We start from the raw sequence: 22,537 nt of genomic DNA, 5'->3' as shown, positions 1-22,537 counted from the left end.
AAAACTAGATGTCGACCAAAAACGAGTGGCTGACTGGATGCAGGATAAAAAACTGAACATGGTAAGCAGACCAGGGATAAGTGTGCACAATTTGAAAATTAGATCTGAGGGAAATATCACAGACAGACTTCCAAACGTCATACCCGATCACGCGCATCATGCCCGATCTATCAATCTAACACCGGAGGAAGGTGTATATGGTTTCATTAGTCCTAATTGATCAATATTTATTAATGAGTCATGTACTCGTAGTATCATTGCCAATCTTAAAATAATTTTATATTCCCAATCAAATAAGCAATGATGAATGATGTTCGCGGTGCAATAATTACGCGAAAACACGCACAATCAAAGTTGTCTAAAATGTAATGTCAATTTTGTTTTTTTCATGAAGTACACATGTTTTGTTTGATATTTAAAAGAAATCACCCTTTTCATATTTTAAACCCGCGCCAACCCGTAACGATAGCAACAGTGAAAGCCCAGATTTTCACATATTTCGCTACTCTCCCGCATCTGGTGGCAGAATATGGAACGAATCCTTCCCGTGAGGCAAATATCATCATCGCCTCAAAAATTTGCCCGACCAGCTCCTCCTCCATTCCTCCTTCATGCTTAGAGTGCTTTATTATCTCTTGTCGTCTGCAGCCTTCCTGTGCTAATACTTATATGTTATTCAGATATTTGGAATATAACGTGGGTGCTAAGGTGCTTGTACTTGTTGATGAATATATTTTGCCCATTGAATAAATATAACCAGTTGCCTGTAATCTTTGAGTTAAAAATGATGCGTTACTCGAGAACGTGCAACATTTTTCGAGTATGGCGAAGATTTTCATCCATCTCTGCGGAATCGGTGCCGGTAACAGAATCGATAACAAATGATATATTTCGAACCAATGAGTCTAATCCAGTAAGTTGTTTTCATCATTATTGTATTGTTCTAACAACTTTCTTATAATTCTCATGTCATTGAAAAGGTAAATCACAGAGTTGAGCACAATAGCCGTTTCTATAGTATTTCTGAACCTGTCAAGAAGCAACTCTTTGCAGGAGGAGGATTACCAAAAGAATACCAATCGCTAAGTGAAACATTAAATGGATTGTGTATTATGGTAAGAAAGCCTGCAATTGAGCTTATACATTATCTGAACAAAACAAATTTTGATGCTCCAGTTCTTAGATATGTGCTGTGTAAGTTACCTTTTTTTTCATGCCTTTAATAATGTTAACAAACCCTTTATAAGTATTACACCATTTATTGCAGATGGAAAGACTGGAGTTGGAAAATCTCTTTCTCTAGCTCATATTGTCCATTATGGTAGCAGTGCTGGATTTGTTTTAGTTCATGTTCCGTGGGGTAAGAACTAAGGAAGATTATTACTAAATATTTTGTGCTAATAATACCATCCTATTCAACTGATTTTTAGTTCCCAAATGGTTTCAATACGTGAAGGTTGCCACTCCTTCATCAGTTCATGCAAATAAGTATGATCAACCAATTGAAGCAGTAGAATGGTTAAAGCATTTTAGCACACAGAATGGACATCTGTTGGATAAATTAGAGGTGATATTAACATATTTATATGTTCTTTTTGTATTCAGTAGTTTTAAGCCAATGCTTTTCTATGTGTACTCATTATGGGTTTTCTGAACTTAAAATAACAGCTGAAGACAAGTAACACCTACACTTGGAGTAAACGAGAAGTGACTGCTGAAGGATCTCCTCTGAGTGAATTGATAGATTTGGGTCTCAACAGGGCCAAATATGCAACTGGTTGTATTGTTGCTTTGTTAGATGAACTTAAAAAAGCCGCTTCAAGCAAACAGTACGTTTCATAATGCAATTTTGAATCATATTAAACCACGGTTATCTTACGCAGATGCCGCGTTCTCGTGGTTATCGATGGATTTAATTCTTTCTTTTCACGGAAATCGAACGTGATCAGGGAAGACAAATCCATGGTTTTACCCTCAGACTTTTTGCTAACGGATGCATTATTGTCTCTTACAAGAAATGATTGGGTATAAAACATAAATAGTGATTATTGGAATGTTATTTGATTTCAAAATATGGGTTGAATTTAGAATAACGGAGCCGTCGTAGTATCAGTTGATCCATCGGCTCATCCTCCGGAACTGCGTGAATCACCTCTGCCTAGATATCTTCTTGGAAAAACAGTATTTCAATTTATGGTATTCATATAACAAATTAAACAACTCCGTTGCCATCCATCTAGGGTTTCGAACATCTAGATCCTTTCGTCCCGATCGAAGTACAAAACTATAATGACAAAGAATTTCGTTCGCAAATCGACTATTACATTGAACGAAATTGGCTTCAGCAACCGAAAGCCCGCACGGACAATGGACGAGCTGAACTGAGTTTTACTAGTGGCAAGCATCCATACAGTTTAATGAGACTTGTTGCTCCATATTGATTGGATGATTATTAACAATAAAAATAAAAGTCAAATAATTCTTAGTCCGAAATCATTTATTTAAAAATACATCACATACAAATTACAATCACATACAATATTAAATATTATCTGTACATTTCTCGGTATTTCATAGTAGTCGGTTCATTCCTTTGATAAAGTGATTCTGGGGAATCAATTTCGGAAGGTGTGTCATAAATAGTTGCGATGGAAGACCCTTTACTCGTGTTTGAATTCGCAGTTCTGAATCGAGGAAGGCGCTCCCCGAAATAACCTAATCCTTTTCTTTCTTTCGGTTTTTGTCCTTCGCTTTCAATTGGCTTAGCGATTCCTTTTTGAGCGATTCCGAGACCACAACCATCCCGCCATCCGTGTTTTTCCATTAAACGACGGCCGATTCCTTTAGTATGCTTCTCAAAGGGGCCTACGACTTCCGTTTTTGCTGAATGTCGAATGTGTGGTTTTGGTTGCATTAAAGGTCCTTGAGGTTTTTTAAAAACACTTTCCATATTTCCTTGGCGCCACATGGTACTCCGACGCATATCTAAGCAATCTCTTGCATCCTAAAGGAATTTAAAATTTACGAAAAATGAGAATAGATATAAGCTAAAAAATCAAAGAAAATAATAAGTAAGGTAGAAAATTAGACAAAAGCGTACTTTATCACCGCCATTTTCTTCAGAATACACTGAGTAGTCTACATCCCAGTCGTCGGTGGTTTGTTCATCGAAATCTCCTTCCGTTTCTTTCCATCTCTGAGCGTCAGTGTACCAAACGATTCCTGGTCCCCCTTTCTCCCAGACTACTTCCATTTCTTCTTCATATAGTCTCTCTTTATTTCTCTCCTGTTCTGTTACATCATCATGTAAATCTTCATGTCTGTCCCACTCTTCTTGTTCCTCATCATCAACTCTTTCTTTATTGTTTTTATCAATTAAAAATGCTTTAGAATGAGTGGTTGACCCATAAGAAGTATTGTCTTCTTTGTTTTTGGAAGATATAATTTCTTCTGATGTATGACTTCTGTAGTTGAAGGGAACACTACCATATCTTCGAGTTTTCGTCTTTGGGAAATTTAGTCCAAGTTTACCAATGAGTTTTGTGGGTAAGCGACAAGACTGAATTAGAGCCAAAAAATGTTTTGTAGGTGTTCCTATATTTCCTTGAGGCATCAGAGGGGGAGGTTTTAATTCAATCATCTCTTCTATCTTGTTTAATGTTAACTTGATTTCTGCTTCATTATCATTCAAACAGAGAGAGGAAATGGGGAGATTGTCTAAACTGTTTTCCACCACTGTTACACGAATAGAAATACATCTACTTGAAAGAAATGTATCATCTTTATTAATCCAATTCTGAAAGTGATATTTTTGAATTGTTTCTTTCCTTTTTGCTTGGTTAAATAATTTCACTAAGCAGCACCGAGAATTTTCAATTAGAAAGGCATTGTTCAAGCCAGGAAATTTTTTATTGGTTATTTCCGAAAATTTTACCAACTCATGTTGAGGTCGATGACGAAAATGAAAACACGAAAAGTGTGTTTGACGTTCTAAGAAATCTGAGAAGAAGTGCCTTAAGTCCGAAGAATGAAAATTTGGAGGAATGTTCAATATCATCATGTAAACCGAATCCATTTTTGATGACCACAACAAAACAGAACAAAGCGAAAAGTAAAGTAACACGGTAACACTTTGTGTTTCTCTGTCGTCTGTCTACAGACGCTTTTATCTCCTTTATTAGGAGTGAATAGAGCATGGCTATGGAATAGAGTTGGGACCGAAGCGGCTGTTGCGCATTGGATCCACCAGCCACCAGTCCACCACTGTCCACTCATAGACCATGCCACCATAGATAAAGAAGACTGGTTTCGCATGTCCTATCCTTTTAGCCCTATCCCTACTGACCCCGAGTTTCTGTTTTGCTTGTCCTGCCCCTAGCGGATAAACTGCTGTACTGCACCGTGGCTACCAAGGGTGTTGCAGACGAAAGTTGTTTTCCTTCTGTCTTGGTAAAATTCTTTGCTGGCGTTTAAAAGTTCTAGGTAATTTTTTCATACAAATTTTTACTTAAAAGTCATTTTGTATTAAATTTTGACGTTTGCCAATTGCAAAGGCAGAGAAATCAATTGAATGATTGCAATGGAATAGATGTTAGCAGAGTGTAGAGAACAAAACGTACACTAGAGGGCAGGACAAGCATAACAGAATCGGGAAAATCGGAGGAAGGGTAGCAAGAATTCTGGCGACAGTTGGCCATGTTAATTTTCTTATGGACAGCATCAACCAGTGGTCTTTGTCTATGATGCCACCACCACGCCCAACGCCAACCGTGATGCACGGGCAGCACGGCAGGCTGACTGATTCGTAGTACACCACGGCCTATTTAACTCTAGGTCACCACTCACCAGATGGCCAGTGTGTTTGTTATATATAAATATATAATATTATTATTATTTATATTATATTTATTCATATTATTATTTGTTTATTTTATTATTATAGTTATTTTTTTTTCATATTGTTGGCCATGTTGATGTTGATGTTTATGTTGTGTTGTTGACTGTTGCATGTTGTCGCGTTCTAGTGTCGGATTTGAAAAGTTCTTGTGCTTTTCCGTATGCCTCTAGGGCATATTGGCGCGTAGCAGCCGAAACTTGTTTAGTTGTTTGTAATTATTTTTTACTTTTGAATGTTGTAGAACATATCTGAAGAAAGTCTATCTTTGACGATAGTGAGTTTGCATTAATTGACTTGAATTCCATCACATCACGAAAAAAAATTACTAAGTGACTTTTTAAAAATTAATAATTTCAGAGTCGCAAATAAATGCAGATTTAGGGAATGGCGGGAAGTCTTCTCAATATATTCTCTGTATTACCAGCTGATTGTCCTGATAAACTGAAGAAGATAATCAATGACAGCACAAATCCCAATGAAACACTGGACAATCTCCTTAAGGCAAGTTTCACATTATTAATTATAAATACCTTGTGTTTATCTATATCATATACTATATTGAAGTTACTTAACATTTCAGCTTTTAGGGGATGTTGCAAACGAATCTCACTTAGCTAATGTTATCCTTGAGTTAATTCAACAAATTTGCTCAAATTCAGCCATTCATTCATCAGAAATAGAATTCACAATTTTAAGCTTTCAGGTAATTATTAATAGGTTTAAATTATGTATGTTAAATTACTACTACTAAATATATACTTAACAGAACCTCTGTACTTTTTCAGAATATTTACAATGTGAACCTTCTTAAAGTTGATATAAAATGCAAATTACTTGAAATCATTGTCACTGTCCTTGTCACCTACCAGCCAAGTCAGGAAGTAACCAAAGATGTTGTTCAGTTTCTGTTAAACATTCTAGAGAACAAAAGTGAACCTACATCATCTTGTCTCACCTCGATTGATTGTCTAACTGAAATAGAGTTGAACATGCCAGTATTTCATAGTACTAATTTCATTTGAGTACTCCTTATATGAATTACAATTTTTCTAGGAAAGTTTGAAAACACATATAGAAACTTTTGTTGATATGTTAAATCATGAAGAATTGAGCAACAAAGTATCTGAAATTACCTCACTGATAATAAGACATGCAACTAGTCTGATTCCAAACCAATTTCAAGTATCACCACCATATCAGCTATATTTTATAATCATTAAATTATCTCTGCAGTTATTACTGATATTCTTTTATGTTCTTTTTAGATTATTCATACACTTCTGGAATTATTACCGTCATTGTACCCGTTTACAATGGTCACTGTGACAAGAAATATTTTAGGTCTTTGTGGAATTGGTTTTCAAACGGAATTAGAAAACTCTGTCGAAAAATTAATTGAGAGGTACAAAACCACATTTGACTTGTGCATTTTGCAAACAATTACATCAATCCAGGTAGCAACGTCATCGCTCAAAACTACTTTTTAAAATCTAAGTTCATTTAGTAATATTGTGCTCTTAAGGAACGTCTCAATGGAATTTCTAACGAGAGTGCCGTTTTCCTGTGTTCTACGCATCCCGCATTGCCTGTTGGACGAAATTTGATAGCTTTAGACTGGTTAGCCGCCTCATCTCTTCTACTTAAGAGTGAAGCAATTGATATCAAGCAATTTCAACCTACGGATTTCGATGGAGCAGATGCGCGTTTGAAAAAGCTAATTTTTTTAAGCAAAGCTATGCTTCACCAATCGTTAGGTATGCAACTATTTGCCGAAATTCTATTCTTGATGCCAAATTAATTATTATTTTTTTATTATTATTAGATTCTACTCCATTATGTCTACACTTTGAGCAACTTGTCGCGTTTGCGGTGAAAAATGGCACGAGTCGTTCATTTGCTGCAGTTTTCCGAGTGATGCGAAATATCCTTGAGAGTAGATTCCCTATAAATGCAATCCAAATTGTGTTGCTCAACACCGTTGGTTTAGGTGCCCGGCACCCTGTTTGCTTGCCTCATATCGTTGATTTCTTAAAGCATGTTGGTTCAAATCAACCGGAACAATTATCAGAGGCCATTACATTAGGGCTAGTCGACGCCTTTGATGAAACGGACACCACTCTTTTCTTAATGCCGCATATGGAACATTTAATTCAGTTTTTTACTGAATCAACTTTGTATCAATACGAATTCTGCCAACCACGCGTACGAAAATTACTGCGCTTTTAAATGTTTCGTAAAATAGTTTTGTTTTTTCTTAGATGATTCTTCGAATTATACGTCGTGGCTTGGAAGAAAATAATAGTTGTGGTAGTGGAGTGGAGATTTTGGAATTGTGCCAAGCTTTGATAAGGAATCAGGACTACGAGATTTTTCAACCAGGTAGTTAATCATACTTATTATTTTAAATTTTAATATATTAATTTATTGCTAATTTTCTTTGTATCATTCCTGCTTTCATGCAATTTTTCTTCTCTTTAGAATTAAAAACCGTTTTATCTTTGGTTGAGACGTCGAATGTCGAATCGGATGTCAAACAACGTGCATGGATGCTCCGATCTCTAATAACTCACGTTAATACTGAGAGTGTAATAAACATTATTATTATTTTTTTTAAATTACCATTTGGTATGTGTTAAAAATTCGAACCCCGTATAGTTAAAGGACGCGTTCGATGCTGATATGGATTTATCGTCAACTGGCAAAATAGAAAACACCGACTACTCATTGATTTTCATGAAAGTTCTTTTCGATTACAAGATTGCCAACGCAATAACAGGTAATTTTAGATTGTGTAAATAAATGGCCGCCTGATTTTATGTAAATTTTTTGCAGCAGAATCTCTTCCCGTTTGCTGGTCATTAGAGCGGAAGCGATCTAGTCGATCTTTCTATTTTCCATTGGAGATAAGTCTCGTTGAAAATCAGAAAAACCCCTACCACGAGTTTTTCGGTAGCAAAATTACAATTCATTTAATCAGTCAAGATTTTGACTTTCTTGTTATTATTCAGGATTGAAAATCGATTTCATAGTAGACCCCAAGTTTGGCCGAGCAGAATCCATTTACATCCCTGTACTGGAAATTAACCAAGTGAGGAAGGCATGCCTTCAGGTGCATCCAATGGCATGTTCAGCTGTGACCATTGATTCAAGGTAACCTATTAAAAAAAGGGGGAGGGTTCTATTTTTTTTTTTTTTTTCGAAAATTAAGATGAGGCATCGCTTCCAGAGTCCAGACGTTATGCACACACCAGCGGAATTTTTGAAAAATAAAATAGTGCATTCCGCCAGACTGTCATAACTTTTATAGTCGATGTCTAGTCTCAATTTTTGAAAAAATGAAACCCACATACTTACTCGATCTCATTGAACCTTGGATTCAGTAAAAGTGTTAGTTAATTAATTTTCTTCTTCTTCCTCCTAAAAGGGTTGTGATGACTACAACTGATGGTCGGATATTTCTTTCAAAACTTGATCCTATTCACCTGAAGTTGGAACACTTTTTGAGTCCGTTGTCGTCAACTGCTTCATTTTCCGAGTTATGGGATCGCCTTACTAATCAAAGTGATAAGTGCTATTCCAGCGCTTTGTTTCTTCCTCGACCCGATCAACTGCTCCAAGCGATCGAATATGGAGAATTGGAGAGATTCCAAATGACGAAAAAGAAACCGACAGAATTAGCTATGGTTACTCCCGATTCTTTTCTTGTTCTAGTTCATATTTTATCAGTTAAAAATAGCTGGAACGCTGAAATTCTCGTCGAGGATCCCTCCGTGTTGCCAGTTATTCATTCCCTGCTTATCGAATATTCTACTTGAAATTTATTATTAAGCTCATTATCTGGGTTTTCCAACATCGGGATCAAGTTTCATTCAACACAATATTGTGATCTAATACACCAAATTCGTAATTAGAACATATTAAAAATTTAATTGCATGTTTTCGAAGCATTCACGTGTGTATTTTCACTTCCATATGTGATGGTGAAAGTGTTTTTTTAATGCTATAATACGCGGCACTGCCTGGCTAAAACACGAAAGCTTTACTGAACGATGCATTTGATTTCTGTCTGACGCTTAGTATACGTGTCTGTGCGGGAAATAGTCCTCAGTGTTCTTGAAGCTTTTCAGTGTCAAGAAGTCTTCCAATGTTCAGTCGTGCTGTATATGTATAGACATTATCGAAACAATCCTGAGTTAAATCCGGCGGAATTTTTCGAAGCGGATTTGTTTATTTAATTGGCTTCTTGATTTTCACGAAGCGAAATAGAAGAGAAATGGGTTGCGTAGGGAGCAAAGATCAGCAGAAAGCCGCATACGATAGATTATCGCAATATCAACTAGGTAAGCCACGCTTATGTTAAGTAAACTTGGTTGCATATTAGGAAAGAGGATGAAATTGGCATATTTTTCCTAATCTTAATTGTTTAGATTGCATTATTAACTTTAAATCTTAATATGCGTTCAGTTCGCATTCAATCTTACTTTTAAGCTTTTAAGTCAGTTTTACGAAGATTCTGGTCATTTTCGACATTTGAACTGTTTTTGAAAAGTGCTATAATTTATGTACTACATACAGTATTTTCGAGATTATTTTTCACTCTAGCTATAAATCGATTTGTCGCCTTAAAAGGCATCAAACGACCCGCCCATCATTAATTATATTGTATGTATTTTTATTTAATTTAGTTACTAAATATTGCGTTTGTTTTTTTTTAATTTGTGAAAATTGCCATTATCATCCTTCCTTAAAACGAGACTACGTCACGTTCCAAGTGTAGTCTGCGTAACAGAACTCTTGAGAAGGCAGAACTCCAGTGATAAAATTCGATGAAAATGTTCTATTTTTGGAAAAATGACGTACTACAGTTAGTTCTAGAGTACCCGACTGCTTGAGCCACGTTCGGAGTCTGTATTTGAGATATTTCAGGCCAACCACTTAAACATTTTCTGGATCAGAAAACTGGAAACTGGTTTGGAAATAGAAAATGTTGCAGGCAAAATTCATCTAAGCTGTATATTAAATCATTAGGTCTACATAAATTGTCTTAACGTCTAGTCATTCAAAAACTGAATTATTGATTGTTTCAGCTTCTCTTGAAGAATCAAAAGGGTTGAAGAAGGTACCTGTTCCTTTGAATCCGGAAGAAGATCGCAATAAAGACCACAGCATATCGCCACGTCAGTTTCACAACTTGTTTTATGATGGCTTTTATGCACCGTACATGAGCAACCCAGATTATTTAATGTTGGTCGACGCCCGCGACGAAAATTCCTTCCTTGAAAGACACATTCTATCTGCTCGGTGGTACGGGGTTCTTCCATTAGATAATCTCCAGGACTTGAGCAAGTACACCCTTATTATTCTTTACGACCAAGATGGCAGTGGTATCGAGGACCAAGACTCAAATATGAGCAAGTTAGAAGCTCAATTGAGAAAAGCCAAATTGGACCCTTTCTGCATTTGCGGCGGCATCACAGAAATCGAGCGCTCATTGCCTTACATGATTGCTTCCAATGTTCTGGGTGTTCCAGAACGTCAGCTAGCGCTCGGTTGGTATCCATCAATCATCTTAGAAGATACGATGTGGCTTGGAAGGATGGAACAAGGATCAAATACAACCATCCTTTTAAATTTAAATCTTACCCATTTGATACACATTGGACAGACCGGACCTGCGTTGGCTTTTCCTGGCATGACGTGTTTAACAGTCAACTGGAGCGAGAGCCTGAAAGGTAAACACAAATACTAGTGCACGCCCATTTCGTGGAATTCGCGCAAAACAAAATAAATGCATTAGGGATGTATACAGTAGAATGTTTTCAGTTGATGAAAGTGAAATGTTCCATCTATAAATAGCTCAGTAGATTTTTGTTGATCCCTTCGTACATATAAAGAAGATAAGCGTTGTTGCAATTGGCGTGTAAGCCTGGACATTTTTTGGGTGTGGATAAATAGCAGGGTATTGACCATGAATTATTACATGTAAAAAATAAATCCCTCTTCATCCTGGAGAAGTTAAAAGTTTTGCATTTTGCACAAGAAAAATTACATTTCTTATAAAATAAATATAGAACTTATTCGTATAAAAACGTGCGTGTGTTTTCTCTTTTTTAAAATATCAGGCCAAGAGTTGTATAACGCACTCAAAGGAGCAGCATCATTTGCCATCAAAGCAGCTCAGGAAAAGGGCCGTATACTGATCCTAGGCGACCAAGGAGTGAACCGCAGTGCGACTTTAACCGTAATATTGTGCTTTCTTATATTTTATATTGTTATTACACGTGCACGTTTAGTGTTGCATGTGAATAGACGAAGGATAAAATTTCACAAGATCACACATCAGTAAATAACTATCAGTTTCTCGATTTATTTTTCTAACCCCGAATTTAGTTTTTAATAAAATTTACTCTGCTAAACATTCACGAATGATTCATTTCAGATGGCTGTCCTGATGCAAGATAAGAACTGTACCCTGGAAGATGCATTTTATTATGTCAAGTGTTTGCGACCGGCAGTTCAGCCAAGTCCTTCTCATTTAGATGTTCTAAGTAAGTTTGAAACGGAGCTTTTCGGGAAGAAGATCTCGTCCGTTGAGGATCTATGGTGATCGATTCGCATGGATTCATTCTCATAGCCAAGTTACGCATAAGCGATTTTTTTGGTCTACACCGTGCAGCAAAAAAATTTTAATCATAATTTTAGTATGTTATCCAAAGTTTAAAGAAAAAATTGTTGGAAATGTTAACTGGGCGTATTTCATGAAAAGGACATATATGTAATTAACGAAACCACGTCTGCGGCATAAAAAATTAATTTTGGATCACCCCCACGAGACCATGGATATCTTATTATCCGATTGTTGTAATGCAGATATCCTCCACTTTTCTCTGTGTATCGAGTTTCTTTGACTATCTAAAATTTAACTTGTGTTGACTACGTTCTATACTTCGAAAAATTCAATCTTACTACTTTTAAAAAAGATTTTTTTGCAACTTATTCTATATAAATAAACATATCTAAATGCCTTAAATCTAATCAAGCTTTCTTGTTCTTAAAATTAAACTGTCAACTATTTGAATTAAATCATATAATAACTCATAGTGCTGATTACTATCATTTTAAATCATCCAAATTCACCAAAAGTAATCAATCGGAGTCATCGCAATTATTACGTGGCACATATATCTAATAGAAACCACAGTGAAACAAAAAATAAAATAAAAATTAACTTGATGCTGAAATTTTAGTTGTTAGACGGAAATTGTATGCCGAAATCATTTTCAAGAGTTACACAACTTTTTTCTTCAATTTATATCTTCAATGTTCCGTCATAAAGTTTGGCTGCAGATAGTTTGGTCCTTGACGAGGTAGTGGATCTGCTTTAATTATAGGAGTCATTTTGTGATTGGGTTGATGATAGCCAGCCTTGGAGGATAACTGAACGGCACATTTTTCACACAAGTCAGTAGAGATGTTTGAGGGACACTGGAAGCAGTGCCAACGAGAGCCAGATATTGGATCCATGCCACAGTGATCACACCGGTAACCGTAATGAATCATAGCACTGCTATGACTTGTTTTTAATTTGACCCGTTTTATCAACTTTAGCCACATAAGTTCCATATAGCTCTCAGACATTTTCACTGAATCAGGAACATCTTCATCCTTGGAACAAAAACACACGCCAGAGTTCGTAAAAAATTAACATTCACAGCATAATATTTTTGATTTTATTACGTACCGAGACTTGTATGTCTTCCCTTTGAGGTGCCGGACTGGGTTCGTTGAGTGCATCAGTGCTATCATCCATGTCATTCATGTAGACTGGAGGAGTAGCTGATGCAAAAAAAGTGGATGATGGAAAGAGAAATCTATTGTTTCTTTGATGACGGTGGCCACTCTAGAATAATAAACATTTGCTACTTGTTGCTATTCTCCAAATATTGCAAAATTAAAAGTATGGTATACCTTTCGGTTACTGCTGTATTGAGTGAAGTTGTAAGTTCTCCCTGGAACTGGAAGGCCAGCTTTCTGAAGCTTAATAAAATATTTTTGAACACGACTCTGTACTTGAAGAGGAGTTCTATTTCCAAGTGCCCTGGCTATCTTTCTAAACCTTTCCATTTCTATTTGTTCTGGAGGATAGATAACAAGTAATTCTTCTAATCTCTTTTGTTCTTCTGGAGTCCATAATTGGTTGAAAGTTTCTGGTTTCTTTTGATTGAACTCCCTGCCACGTACAAGTAATTTTCCATCTTTCCCTCTTTCTGCATCTTTGGATGTTTCACTGTCACTATTATTTGTAGAAGAAGGTTTTGGATTTTCTGAATTCTTTTCATCAAGGTTGTCTGGAACTGCAACTCCATATTTAGACCAATTTATTTCAGGAATCTATAATTAATGTCAATCTTTAATTTTTAAATTCTGAAATTAATGTTCTTAAAACTAACCTCTGCTATAACCTGAGGTACTGGAAAATCCAAGTGCTCACCTCTTTGTAGTTTTTCAACAAATGCTAAGGGTGACTCCAGTGCTTCTTTTTTAAGTGGTATTAATTTTTCCATGTTCTGAACGGCAATCATTCTTTGGCCTTCGAGCACTACTAAAGTTCTGCAATGGAATAAATTAACTGTGCAATGTTTATAATTATGAACTAAAATTTTATTATTGGTCTATGATACCTTAGTAAAGCCTGATAATCAGAATTGCCCTTTAAGGCTAACTGGTCAGTTTCAAAGCAGTATTCACCGAAATTGTCCAAGTTTTTTCCGGCCCATCCAACATCATGCTCCTCTTTAATCACTACGTCGTTATTTTTCACTTCCGGACCCTCCAACATGTTTAACAACGTTTCGTGCAGTACCAAAAGGAAAACCAACAAATCGCAAGAGCAGCACGTGTTCCAAGATAGAACCTGCTAGAACTTAATGAAAACAATTCACGACATTCGACGGGTCAGACGACTCCTCGGAGGCTCAGCCCGTCAGCCGATCTTTCAAATGGCATGCCGCAAGCGTACTTCGCGCAGAGTGATAGAGATTACAGTATGGTGAAGCGACGCTGTAGGAATTCTCCATAAGGCTTCGTCCCGAGCAGTCTCCCTTATATGCGCTAGTGACGCCTTGCGGATTTTTCCAGAAACATGTTTGAACACGTTTTTTTTCTAAGTCCTTGTCAAAGGAAACAAATTCAGATTTTTTTTTTTTTATAATTTCGTTCTTTAACTTATGGTGATGCGTTTTTGATAAATCGTGTTGCGAAATGGTGAAGTGTTTCGTGGTTGGATGTTCTACGGGATACAAATCAGCAAAAGAAAATTATGCCAAGGTATTTAAACCACCAAAAGAAGAAAGGCAATTCATTTTATGGGGAAAAAATGGAAAGAAGTGACAGAAAATGTTCTAGAAAAGATCATGTGTGTTCTAGACATTTTAAAGAAGAATTCATCATCAATATCTCTGTAAATGGTGGGGCCCCATTGAGTCGCTGGATAATGAGAGATGATGCCATACCAACCCATTTTCTTGGTAAGTTACGCTTTATAAATAATTCCTGTATTATTCATGAACTTATTTTAAATTATGCAGGTTACAAAGATGGGGTAGCCCCAAGCAAAAATTATCAGAAACAAACAACCTCTCCATTACCAAACAATGCATGCCATAAGCAACCAGAAGAGAAACTTGATGATCGAACAACATATGATGTGAACGGTGTTGAAGTCACTCTAGGTGGAGAGAACGGCCTGGAACACACAACCCAAGGAACAAGAGGTTGTTGCAATCTGCTCAGCCAACGAGCGGATTCGACCAATCAGATTTTTTAGGTTACACCAATAAATGAATACACGACAAATAAACTAGGGTGTTTACACGAATATATTACTCACAGAAACACAATGCACGCGAGGGAGCCAGGTTTTGGCCAAAGCTCTCTCTTAAACTTGCTTACGACAGTAAGACTTACAGAGACACACACTTGTCTCAACTGCTACACCAGGTCTGACTGACTTTCTCGTGCGCCGGCCGTCTTACATGACAGTCGCGCCAACTAACGGTCATAATCACAATCACAAGGGCCCTCAGGCCACCCAAACAATACAGAAAGGGGCTCATAGTTGAAGTAAGGAGACAGACGGGGCCGTCTGCAACATTCGGCCCTTCCTGACTCGATTTGACACAAATATTCAAATAGGACAACAACAAAAAAAACTATTTACAAAAGACACACGCTACTTGTCAAATCGACACAGACAATTAAATAGTCAATGCGAGATTGGGGACCTTCATTCTAACCTTTCCATTCCCCTGCTTCTACCTCACCCAAAAAAATAAATATAAAAAACTAAACTTATGGAGATTGATGGGGGGGGGGATAGACGGGCGAAAGCTATTAAGCTAACAAACAAAACAGAATAAAACAATAATGGCAAAGCCAAGAAAACAAAAATGAAATGGTTCAGGGCTATTTTACAAAAATTTTTAACCAATTAGGGGGGGGGGGGGGGCTATTGTCCTTCCAGCTCTCGTTTTCATTGGAGGGGGTGGCGCCACAACTTCATTCGGCGGATCGATTGGTGAAATGGCGGATGATGGTGCCACCACATCATCTTCCTCAGCCGCTTGCTGGACCAAGCTGCCATCTGGATCGTCCGGCATCCGATCATCCGGCTCGTCTGGCCAATCGTCCCACTCAGGATCCTCTCTCGGGTGGAACTTACAGATTTGGACGACATTGTAGCGTAGCTATAGCATATGCCCCCAATAGATATATCATGTATCCCGTAGTAACACGTTATACCATGCGCTGCTATATAACGCGCTGCCCCTTGTAGTAAAGAACATTAGTTCTATTCACCGTAGTCACGAGAATACACACATGAGAGAACATTACACTGACGACGAGGTAAAGTAAGTTTTAAATCCTTTACATTTTTTAATGGATTCGCTGCCGCATTTTGAACAGTTTAAAGTTCATTGTGATCCGCATACCGCTGGTTTGAGATGGGAGAAGTGGATAATTCGCTTCGAAAGGCTTATGGAGACAATCGATGTAGTCTCACAAACTGCAGACTCAGCCAACCAAAAAACTGCTACCGATAAGCGTAGGCTGGCCCTACTGCTTCATTACGCAGGAACCAAAGTTGAAGACGTATTTGACACCCTGCCAGGTGTACAAGACATTTACACTTAAGCTAAAACTCTTTTTCAAGCCTATTTTCAATCAAAGAAAAATGTTGAACTTGAAGTATTTAATTTCCGAAGATCCAGACAAGAACCTGGCGAAAACATGGACACTTTTGCAACAAGACTCCGTCAACTCGCAAAAAGGTGTAATTTTAATGATTCTGTCTTAGAAATTAAATTACAGATTATTCAAGGCTGCAAGTCAAGGAACTTCAGAAAATTGTGCTTAAGAGATCAACTGTCCCTGAAAAAAATGCTAGAAAATGCACGCGCAGCAGAAGCCGCTGATCGCTATGCAGAAAACGTGGAACAGTCAACGAAACAAGCCACTAACTCGGTAAATAAATCAAGAAATAATTTCAAATTTAAGTCGCATAGAGAAACCGGAGACAACGGAAAGAAGAAGACGTCGAAATGTCGCAAATGTGGAGGACAATGGTGTAAGGCGCTTTTTGGGGACTCGAAAAGGCGCGCTTACTTCGAAGAACGGTTCAAACATTTAGGCCGAACTAGTTTATTTGCTACATAGCACAGAATACAAACTGAGAGAGAGAGAGAGAGTTTAACTTACAACTGTTGCCTTAGGAGTGAGATGACTAGTCTGACTCTTGGAGGGTGCGACGGGAGTTTATACATGGATTCCCGCGCGGCCATATTGGAATGGTGTAATTCCAATATGGCGGGACAAAACGATCATGATTCATATGGGGTTATTCAAGCGGGGTGTGAGAAACGATTGTGGCTATTAATAGACGAAGAGCATGAAGGGGGCGGGCTTACAGAAGATACATACAGTAAGCGATATGTACTCCTTTGGTCAGTGCTCAACTGCGCATTACACACCTCCTTTCTTTAAAAAGACACGTCCTCGTGTCTATACCAAATTTCTTGCACATTTTAGATAACATTTGAAAACTCACGACAAGATCAACGAGAAAGCAAAAATCATTACTATTAGCGAGTATAAATGCATAAATGAGTTTTTCTCGCGATGCTTTGCGTGGAGATCGTCTTCGAGTAGCGGGTGTCCGTGGTTCTCCGCCGATAGGAAAGTACTGATGTATACGGATACGTACTCTTCCTTACAAGAAAGAGTAACGCCGACTAGTCTGAAGTCTGGTATTACGGCGTCTAGTCTTAAGCGGTAGTACAAGAGGGAGACTGAGGGGAAGAATGAGAGGGAGAATAAGAGGGAGAATGAGAGGGAGAATAAGAGGGAGAATGAGAGGGAGAATAAGAGGGAGAATGAGAGGGGGAGCAAGAGGTAGAATAGAAGGGAGAACACACTGGGATCCTGCACGGCAGTTACATTCATGACGTCACATTTATTTAGCAATCACTGGGCGGCCATCCGAAGTGGGCATTACAGTACTGATGTACATAATTTTATCACTTTTTTTCGATTCCGTTAACGGTCCCATGAGTCTGTAACAAAGTTGGTTAGACATCATTTGGGGGAGGGGATCGGGTAAAAGTGGTTTTGAATTGCTCTTCTGTTTCTCTTTGGTGCTGATCTTGTATCCACGAACGATTTTGTTTGATTTGTTTACCACTATTTCCAATAAAATCTAAGTTGAATCCGTGCCGTTGTCTTTCTTTTTTTTCTTTACGGATTCCTGTACCAGTTGTCTGTCAGCTTGTGTGGCGATTAAACTTTTGTCAAGCTCATTGATTTAATCGTTGTCATTGAAGACGTCGTTAGCTGAAAGATGTACTTGGTCGCTGTCTCAGGGGCTGTCATCGATTGCATTGTCCTTAATCGACGTTTCTGTTTCCTTATTCTTCTTCTTTGTAATTTCTCATATTTTGCGCGCGCATTAACAGTACTTTTAATTTTCCTGTTCATCTGCGAAGTTTATGTTTGATAACGCGTTATTCGCTGGCGGCTGCTCAGGTTGCGTTTTCAGTTTGTCGTAGGGATCTGGGATTCTGTAAGTTCCGTTTGTTATTCGTTTTGTTTTCCAGATTTTTAGTCCATGACAATATCACAAACTTGCAGGCATAAAGCCCATCTAGCAAATTTTGCAAATTTTCTTTTATTTCTTTATAAATTTCTTAACGGCTCGTAGTTGCTCGATGCTTGATTTTTCTTCCGTTTTCTACGGGTAATTAGCTATACCGTTTGCACAATTGCGTAAGCTTTTCTTTTAAATTTCTCGACATTTATCTGAAATGTCACGAAGTTATAAGCAATGGCGAAAAAATTTTCATTTCACGCCAATTTGTGTGCGTTTGGCTTATTTAAACTGATACTACACCGTAATTCTTGTCGCATCATTATGAATATGAATCTCTCGCGAAAAGATTCGGATAGCGTAAGATTGGTGGGCTGATCAGGCACTTCGTTAAATAACTGGGAAGATTTAAATTTTTTTTTTCTTCTTCTTCTTCCTTTTCTTTTCGGGCCCTTTAACTACGGATTACTTTTCCGTGTCTTCTTCTTTGTTGTGAGCATTTTCAGCAAAATTTGATGTTTCTGGCTAGTCTGAGAAGACAGATTTATTGGCTAATGGTTTTCTTTCCTTGAATTTTCTTCTTCTTTTCGCTTGGTTTCTTCATGTTTTAAATATATAGTATTTTCTTGCACTTCCATTACTTTGGATTTTTATTTTTAACTATCTTCTTTGATGCAGCTATTCTATTACTACGATTATATATACCTACTACAAGCTGTTGATGTGTTTTTTTTTTTTTTAGTTTTCGGCTTTCTGTTGATTGACTGACATACTCTCCAACTTCTGAAGTAGTAGTTTCAAGTTGTTGACTTCTTCCGACATTTCCTTACTTTCCTTTGCTGCTAACATGATGGCAGTGGACAAGTCATTATTTTCCGTTATTTTTTTCATTTCAACAACTTTTTCACATTCTTCGGCAGATTCTACAGTTTCTGGATATGTTTTGTCGTTCAAATTGGGCCTATTCCAGACTAGATCTGCTTTTTGTGGTTTTAGTCCGTTAAGCAATACGTCTTTCAATGTTTCATTACGCAGTGCTACTACGTCTGCATGACGACTTGTTGCTGCGTTTACGCCGTATGCAATTCTGTAGGTGTCGTCGATTCTGATTTTAAAATCTCTGACTCGTTCTGTTTCTTTTTGTTTGAGGGTCTTCAGTTGTTCCTTTTTCCTTGCTTTTGTTGTATTATCTGTTAGGCCGTCTAGTAGTGCCTGTTTCCATACTGCATAAGTAGCTTTTTCGGCTGCTGTTAGTGAGTCGTTGAAGTTTGCGGCTGATTTTTTCATTCGTTCTTGGAAAAAACGTAGCTTTTGCTCGTCTGTCCAAGCTGCGTGTGTTGCTATGCGTTCGGCTATTTTAAACCATTCTTCGATTGCCGTTTTGCTTTCAATTTCTCCGGTGAAAGCTGGTATTTCTTTCTTTACGTTCTGTGCATTTATGAATACTAGTCCGTTTTCTAGAATTTCAGCTTGCCTATCTACTGCTTCTTGCCAAGCAGTTACGGCTGCGTTTGTTAGGGCCATTTCGTCGTCGTCGTCGTCGTCGAAAATGTTTCCAAGTGTGGGGGCTTGTGCTTCAATTCTTGCTACTTGCTGATGAGGTTGGGCTAGGTGCTGCGTGGGTGGTAGGTGTACACGTCTGGGAGGTTGCAGTGGTACTTCTTCTTTTGGGTCGACTCGTCTTATATTTTCTTTTGGCTGGTTTTCCTTCAGGGGTTGGCTGGTGTTCTGTTTCTGCTCTTCCTCGTTGCGTGTGTCTTTGTGTGTGTTACACTGCCTACACTGTTCTTTGTCAGTTGTTATCGACAGTAGGATAGGGGCGTGACACTTTGCGCACTCTGTCGTTCGTTGCTTCACCTGAGTTGGAAGGGCTGTTGCTCCTTCTTCAATTTCGTCGATTGAATCGAACAAGGTTACTACCGGTGATTTTGCTGGGGCAACTTTAGGTGGATTGGGCTTGTCTGGGCCCTGTGAGCTTGCTCGGTCAGATTGTTCAACTACTTTCTTCTTTCTTTTATATATGGTAACTGTTGGGTCTATCAATTCTGCGTATTTGGCTTTTAAACTTTTTATGTCGTTCTCTAGCGTTTCTATTTCTTCCGGGTCTCTTTCTTTTGGTCGGGTGGTTCTGTTTAACAGGTATTGGATTCTGATTTCTGCTGTTGATATTTCTGTTTTAATCTTATTTTTTAGTTTTTCTAATTCTTCGGGGGTCAAAATTTGTTCAGTCGGGGAAACTACAGAGTCACCTTCTTGTGTCTTAGGCTTACGAAAAAAGTTTGGTATTTTGTGCATTACTTACATTTAATCTGTTCGGGTTGGCACGTTCACCAAATGTAAGGCGCTTTTTGGGGACTCGAAAAGGCGCGCTTACTTCGAAGAACGGTTCAAACATTTAGGCCGAACTAGTTTATTTGCTACATAGCACAGAATACAAACTGAGAGAGAGAGAGAGAGTTTAACTTACAACTGTTGCCTTAGGAGTGAGATGACTAGTCTGCCTCTTGGAGGGTGCGACGGGAGTTTATATATGGATTCCCGCGCGGCCATATTGGAATGGTGTAATTCTAATATGGCGGGACAAAACGATCATGATTCATATGGGGTTATTCAAGCGGGGTGTGAGAAACGATTGTGGCTATTAATAGACGAAGAGCATGAAGGGGGCGGGCTTACAGAAGATACATACAGTAAGCGATATGTACTCCTTTGGTCAGTGCTCAACTGCGCATTACAATGGCCTCTCACAGGAAGTCCGTGCCCGGCAAAAGGCAAATGTCGAAATTGTGGATATGACTGGCCGCATCCCGAATCAAAACTGTGCCCGGCAAAAGGCAAGAAATGTGAATCTTGTGGAATGTTGAATCACTTCAGCAAGTGCTGCAAGAACAGGAAAGCAAAGCCCGGATCATCTTCAAAGAAAGAGCACACCAGACAAGTCAATGACCGAGAGAGCTCGAGTGACGAGTCGATCGACTTGGACAATTAGTCCAACCAGATCGGATGACATGCCACTCACACACATTAAGCTGTGTGGCGGAAAATTCAAGATGATGATCGACACAGGATCAACTTGCAACCTGCTGAGTTCTAAAGAATTCAATGAACTCCCAAACAAGCCGACACTTCAAGCTACAGGAAACTCCGTTAATGGATACGGCGGAAATCATTTGAAAATTATAGGCAAATTCAAAACACTGATTGAATCAAAGCACGCTTAGGCCGATGCTGTTATTTACGTAAGCAACAACGAAAAGGCCGACAACCTTCTTGGATAATCCACAGCAAAAGAGCTCAAGTTGGTAAAAGTATCAAATTCAGTATCTTCTTCAATTGACTATTCATTCGTAAAACAAAAGTTTGGACCACTGTTCTCGGGACTTGGAAAAATGAAGAATTACCAGGTAAAATTACACATAGATCAGTCGATCAAGTCAGTAACTCAAAAACACAGAAGAATCGGTTTTCACCTGGGCAAAGGTGTTGACAAAGAGCTGACAAACCTGGAAAATGAAGTCATAATTGAACCTGTCACAGATGGCCCAACTGAATGGATTTCTCCATGTCATGCTGTACCAAAGCCAAAGCAACCAGGAAAACTAAGAGTATGTGTCGATATGCGAGCACAAAACAAAGCAATCTTGCGAACCAGACAAATCATTCCAACTATAGAAGATTTAGTTGTGGATTTAAATAAAATTTCGAATACAGCACGATTCGGCCAGAAAATATTTGGCCGAATGCAACAAAAATTATTTGTATGATTCGGCCGCTGTCCGAATGTTACACAAAAATTTGTATGTTTCGGCCAGTGGCCGAATTACACATAAAAATTTATATGATTCGGCCATCCTTTTTTTTCGGCCAGCACAAGTTTTTCGGCCAAAAAAATAATTTTCGGGGACGTTGAAAAAATGTAACTGGCCGAATCGTATATTAAAATTTGTATGATTCGGCCGGATTCGGCTTGTGGCTGGGATCCGCGCCACTCGCGGATGGTGTTGGAACCATAGGTATATGGGAGGTATTAGAGGCCAGGATAAGGGTAAATAACAGGGAACGAATAAGTTGAAAGTGAAAAAGTTAGCCATTAAGTGATTTTATTTTTTACACATATTTTTACATTCGATTAGTTTATCATTCAACCACGACATTTTTTTTGGTGTAAAGAACAGCTACTCTTTTCAGCAACTTGTAGCTCCCATTCTTTTCTCTACTTTCATCGTAATTTTCCCACAAACGAAAAAGTTTGCCTTGCATCAATTTCTGATCAAGTCTTGTGTGGCGAGTGGTCTGATTTTGCTTTAAATAAGATTCCTCTACCTCAACGAACTCGGATCAATAACCTCTTTCCTGCAAAGAATAAATTGATAAACACGGGAATACTGTTGAAGATATATATCACTTACCGAAAAAACTCTTTTGGTAGATTCCTCGTGTCCAGATCAAAGAATTGGTCCTTAGGGTGTTTCGGTCGAGACTTAGAGCGCATTCTATTA

General features: G+C 38.1%; 6 protein-coding genes across 8 annotated transcripts; 3 read left to right on the top strand and 3 right to left on the bottom strand.

Annotated features, from left to right (window-relative positions):
• The first annotated feature begins 609 nt into the window (after nucleotides 1-609).
• On the top strand, nucleotides 610-2,479 carry LOC124343053 (28S ribosomal protein S29, mitochondrial-like). The gene is made up of 8 exons (XM_046796169.1): nucleotides 610-913; nucleotides 981-1,194; nucleotides 1,268-1,360; nucleotides 1,431-1,567; nucleotides 1,669-1,829; nucleotides 1,884-2,025; nucleotides 2,089-2,181; nucleotides 2,241-2,479. Exons 1-8 carry the CDS (start codon nucleotides 725-727, stop codon nucleotides 2,439-2,441), a joined length of 1,230 nt encoding a protein of 409 aa, XP_046652125.1. The 5' UTR covers nucleotides 610-724; the 3' UTR covers nucleotides 2,442-2,479.
• Nucleotides 2,480-4,242, bottom strand: LOC124343048 (G patch domain-containing protein 3-like). Its single transcript, XM_046796162.1, has 2 exons — nucleotides 3,101-4,242; nucleotides 2,480-3,004 (listed from the first exon to the last, which is right to left on the bottom strand). Exons 1-2 carry the CDS (start codon nucleotides 4,073-4,075, stop codon nucleotides 2,549-2,551), a joined length of 1,431 nt encoding a protein of 476 aa, XP_046652118.1. The 5' UTR covers nucleotides 4,076-4,242; the 3' UTR covers nucleotides 2,480-2,548.
• An 808-nt stretch (nucleotides 4,243-5,050) lies between these two features.
• On the top strand, nucleotides 5,051-8,807 carry LOC124343038. Of its 2 annotated transcripts, XM_046796146.1 has the most exons (14): nucleotides 5,051-5,171; nucleotides 5,255-5,398; nucleotides 5,478-5,600; nucleotides 5,683-5,892; nucleotides 5,951-6,079; nucleotides 6,163-6,351; nucleotides 6,420-6,651; nucleotides 6,720-7,099; nucleotides 7,156-7,276; nucleotides 7,376-7,482; nucleotides 7,553-7,673; nucleotides 7,730-7,846; nucleotides 7,906-8,047; nucleotides 8,322-8,807. In XM_046796146.1, the coding sequence occupies exons 2-14, from the start codon at nucleotides 5,282-5,284 to the stop codon at nucleotides 8,710-8,712; spliced, it is 2,379 nt and encodes a 792-aa protein (XP_046652102.1). In that variant the 5' UTR covers nucleotides 5,051-5,171; nucleotides 5,255-5,281; the 3' UTR covers nucleotides 8,713-8,807. The 2 variants fall into 2 exon arrangements, with proteins under 2 accessions (XP_046652102.1, XP_046652103.1); XM_046796147.1 differs by lacking the exon at nucleotides 5,051-5,171 and having other exon boundaries at nucleotides 7,733-7,846.
• Nucleotides 8,808-8,979: 172 nt separating this feature from the next.
• On the top strand, nucleotides 8,980-11,997 carry LOC124343058 (dual specificity protein phosphatase 16-like). The gene is made up of 4 exons (XM_046796175.1): nucleotides 8,980-9,237; nucleotides 9,985-10,629; nucleotides 11,020-11,138; nucleotides 11,337-11,997. The coding sequence occupies exons 1-4, from the start codon at nucleotides 9,171-9,173 to the stop codon at nucleotides 11,502-11,504; spliced, it is 999 nt and encodes a 332-aa protein (XP_046652131.1). The 5' UTR covers nucleotides 8,980-9,170; the 3' UTR covers nucleotides 11,505-11,997.
• A 141-nt stretch (nucleotides 11,998-12,138) lies between these two features.
• LOC124343051 (ZZ-type zinc finger-containing protein 3-like) lies at nucleotides 12,139-13,930 on the bottom strand. 2 transcript variants are annotated; one of them, XM_046796167.1, is made up of 5 exons: nucleotides 13,579-13,930; nucleotides 13,348-13,507; nucleotides 12,866-13,288; nucleotides 12,639-12,797; nucleotides 12,139-12,562 (listed from the first exon to the last, which is right to left on the bottom strand). In XM_046796167.1, the coding sequence occupies exons 1-5, from the start codon at nucleotides 13,734-13,736 to the stop codon at nucleotides 12,215-12,217; spliced, it is 1,248 nt and encodes a 415-aa protein (XP_046652123.1). In that variant the 5' UTR covers nucleotides 13,737-13,930; the 3' UTR covers nucleotides 12,139-12,214. The 2 variants fall into 2 exon arrangements, with proteins under 2 accessions (XP_046652123.1, XP_046652124.1); XM_046796168.1 differs by having other exon boundaries at nucleotides 13,348-13,526; nucleotides 13,579-13,716.
• Nucleotides 13,931-18,776: 4,846 nt separating this feature from the next.
• LOC124342062 (filamin A-interacting protein 1-like) lies at nucleotides 18,777-20,333 on the bottom strand. Its single transcript, XM_046795033.1, has one exon. The coding sequence runs from the start codon at nucleotides 20,331-20,333 to the stop codon at nucleotides 18,777-18,779; it is 1,557 nt and encodes a 518-aa protein (XP_046650989.1).
• Between the last annotated feature and the right edge of the window lie 2,204 nt (nucleotides 20,334-22,537).

This window comes from Daphnia pulicaria, chromosome 6 (assembly GCF_021234035.1).
Source record: "Daphnia pulicaria isolate SC F1-1A chromosome 6, SC_F0-13Bv2, whole genome shotgun sequence".
Taxonomy (NCBI): Eukaryota; Metazoa; Arthropoda; class Branchiopoda; order Diplostraca; family Daphniidae; genus Daphnia; species Daphnia pulicaria.
The sequence above is the reverse complement of the archived record's forward strand: the minus strand, read 5'-3'. Positions and strand labels throughout refer to the sequence as shown.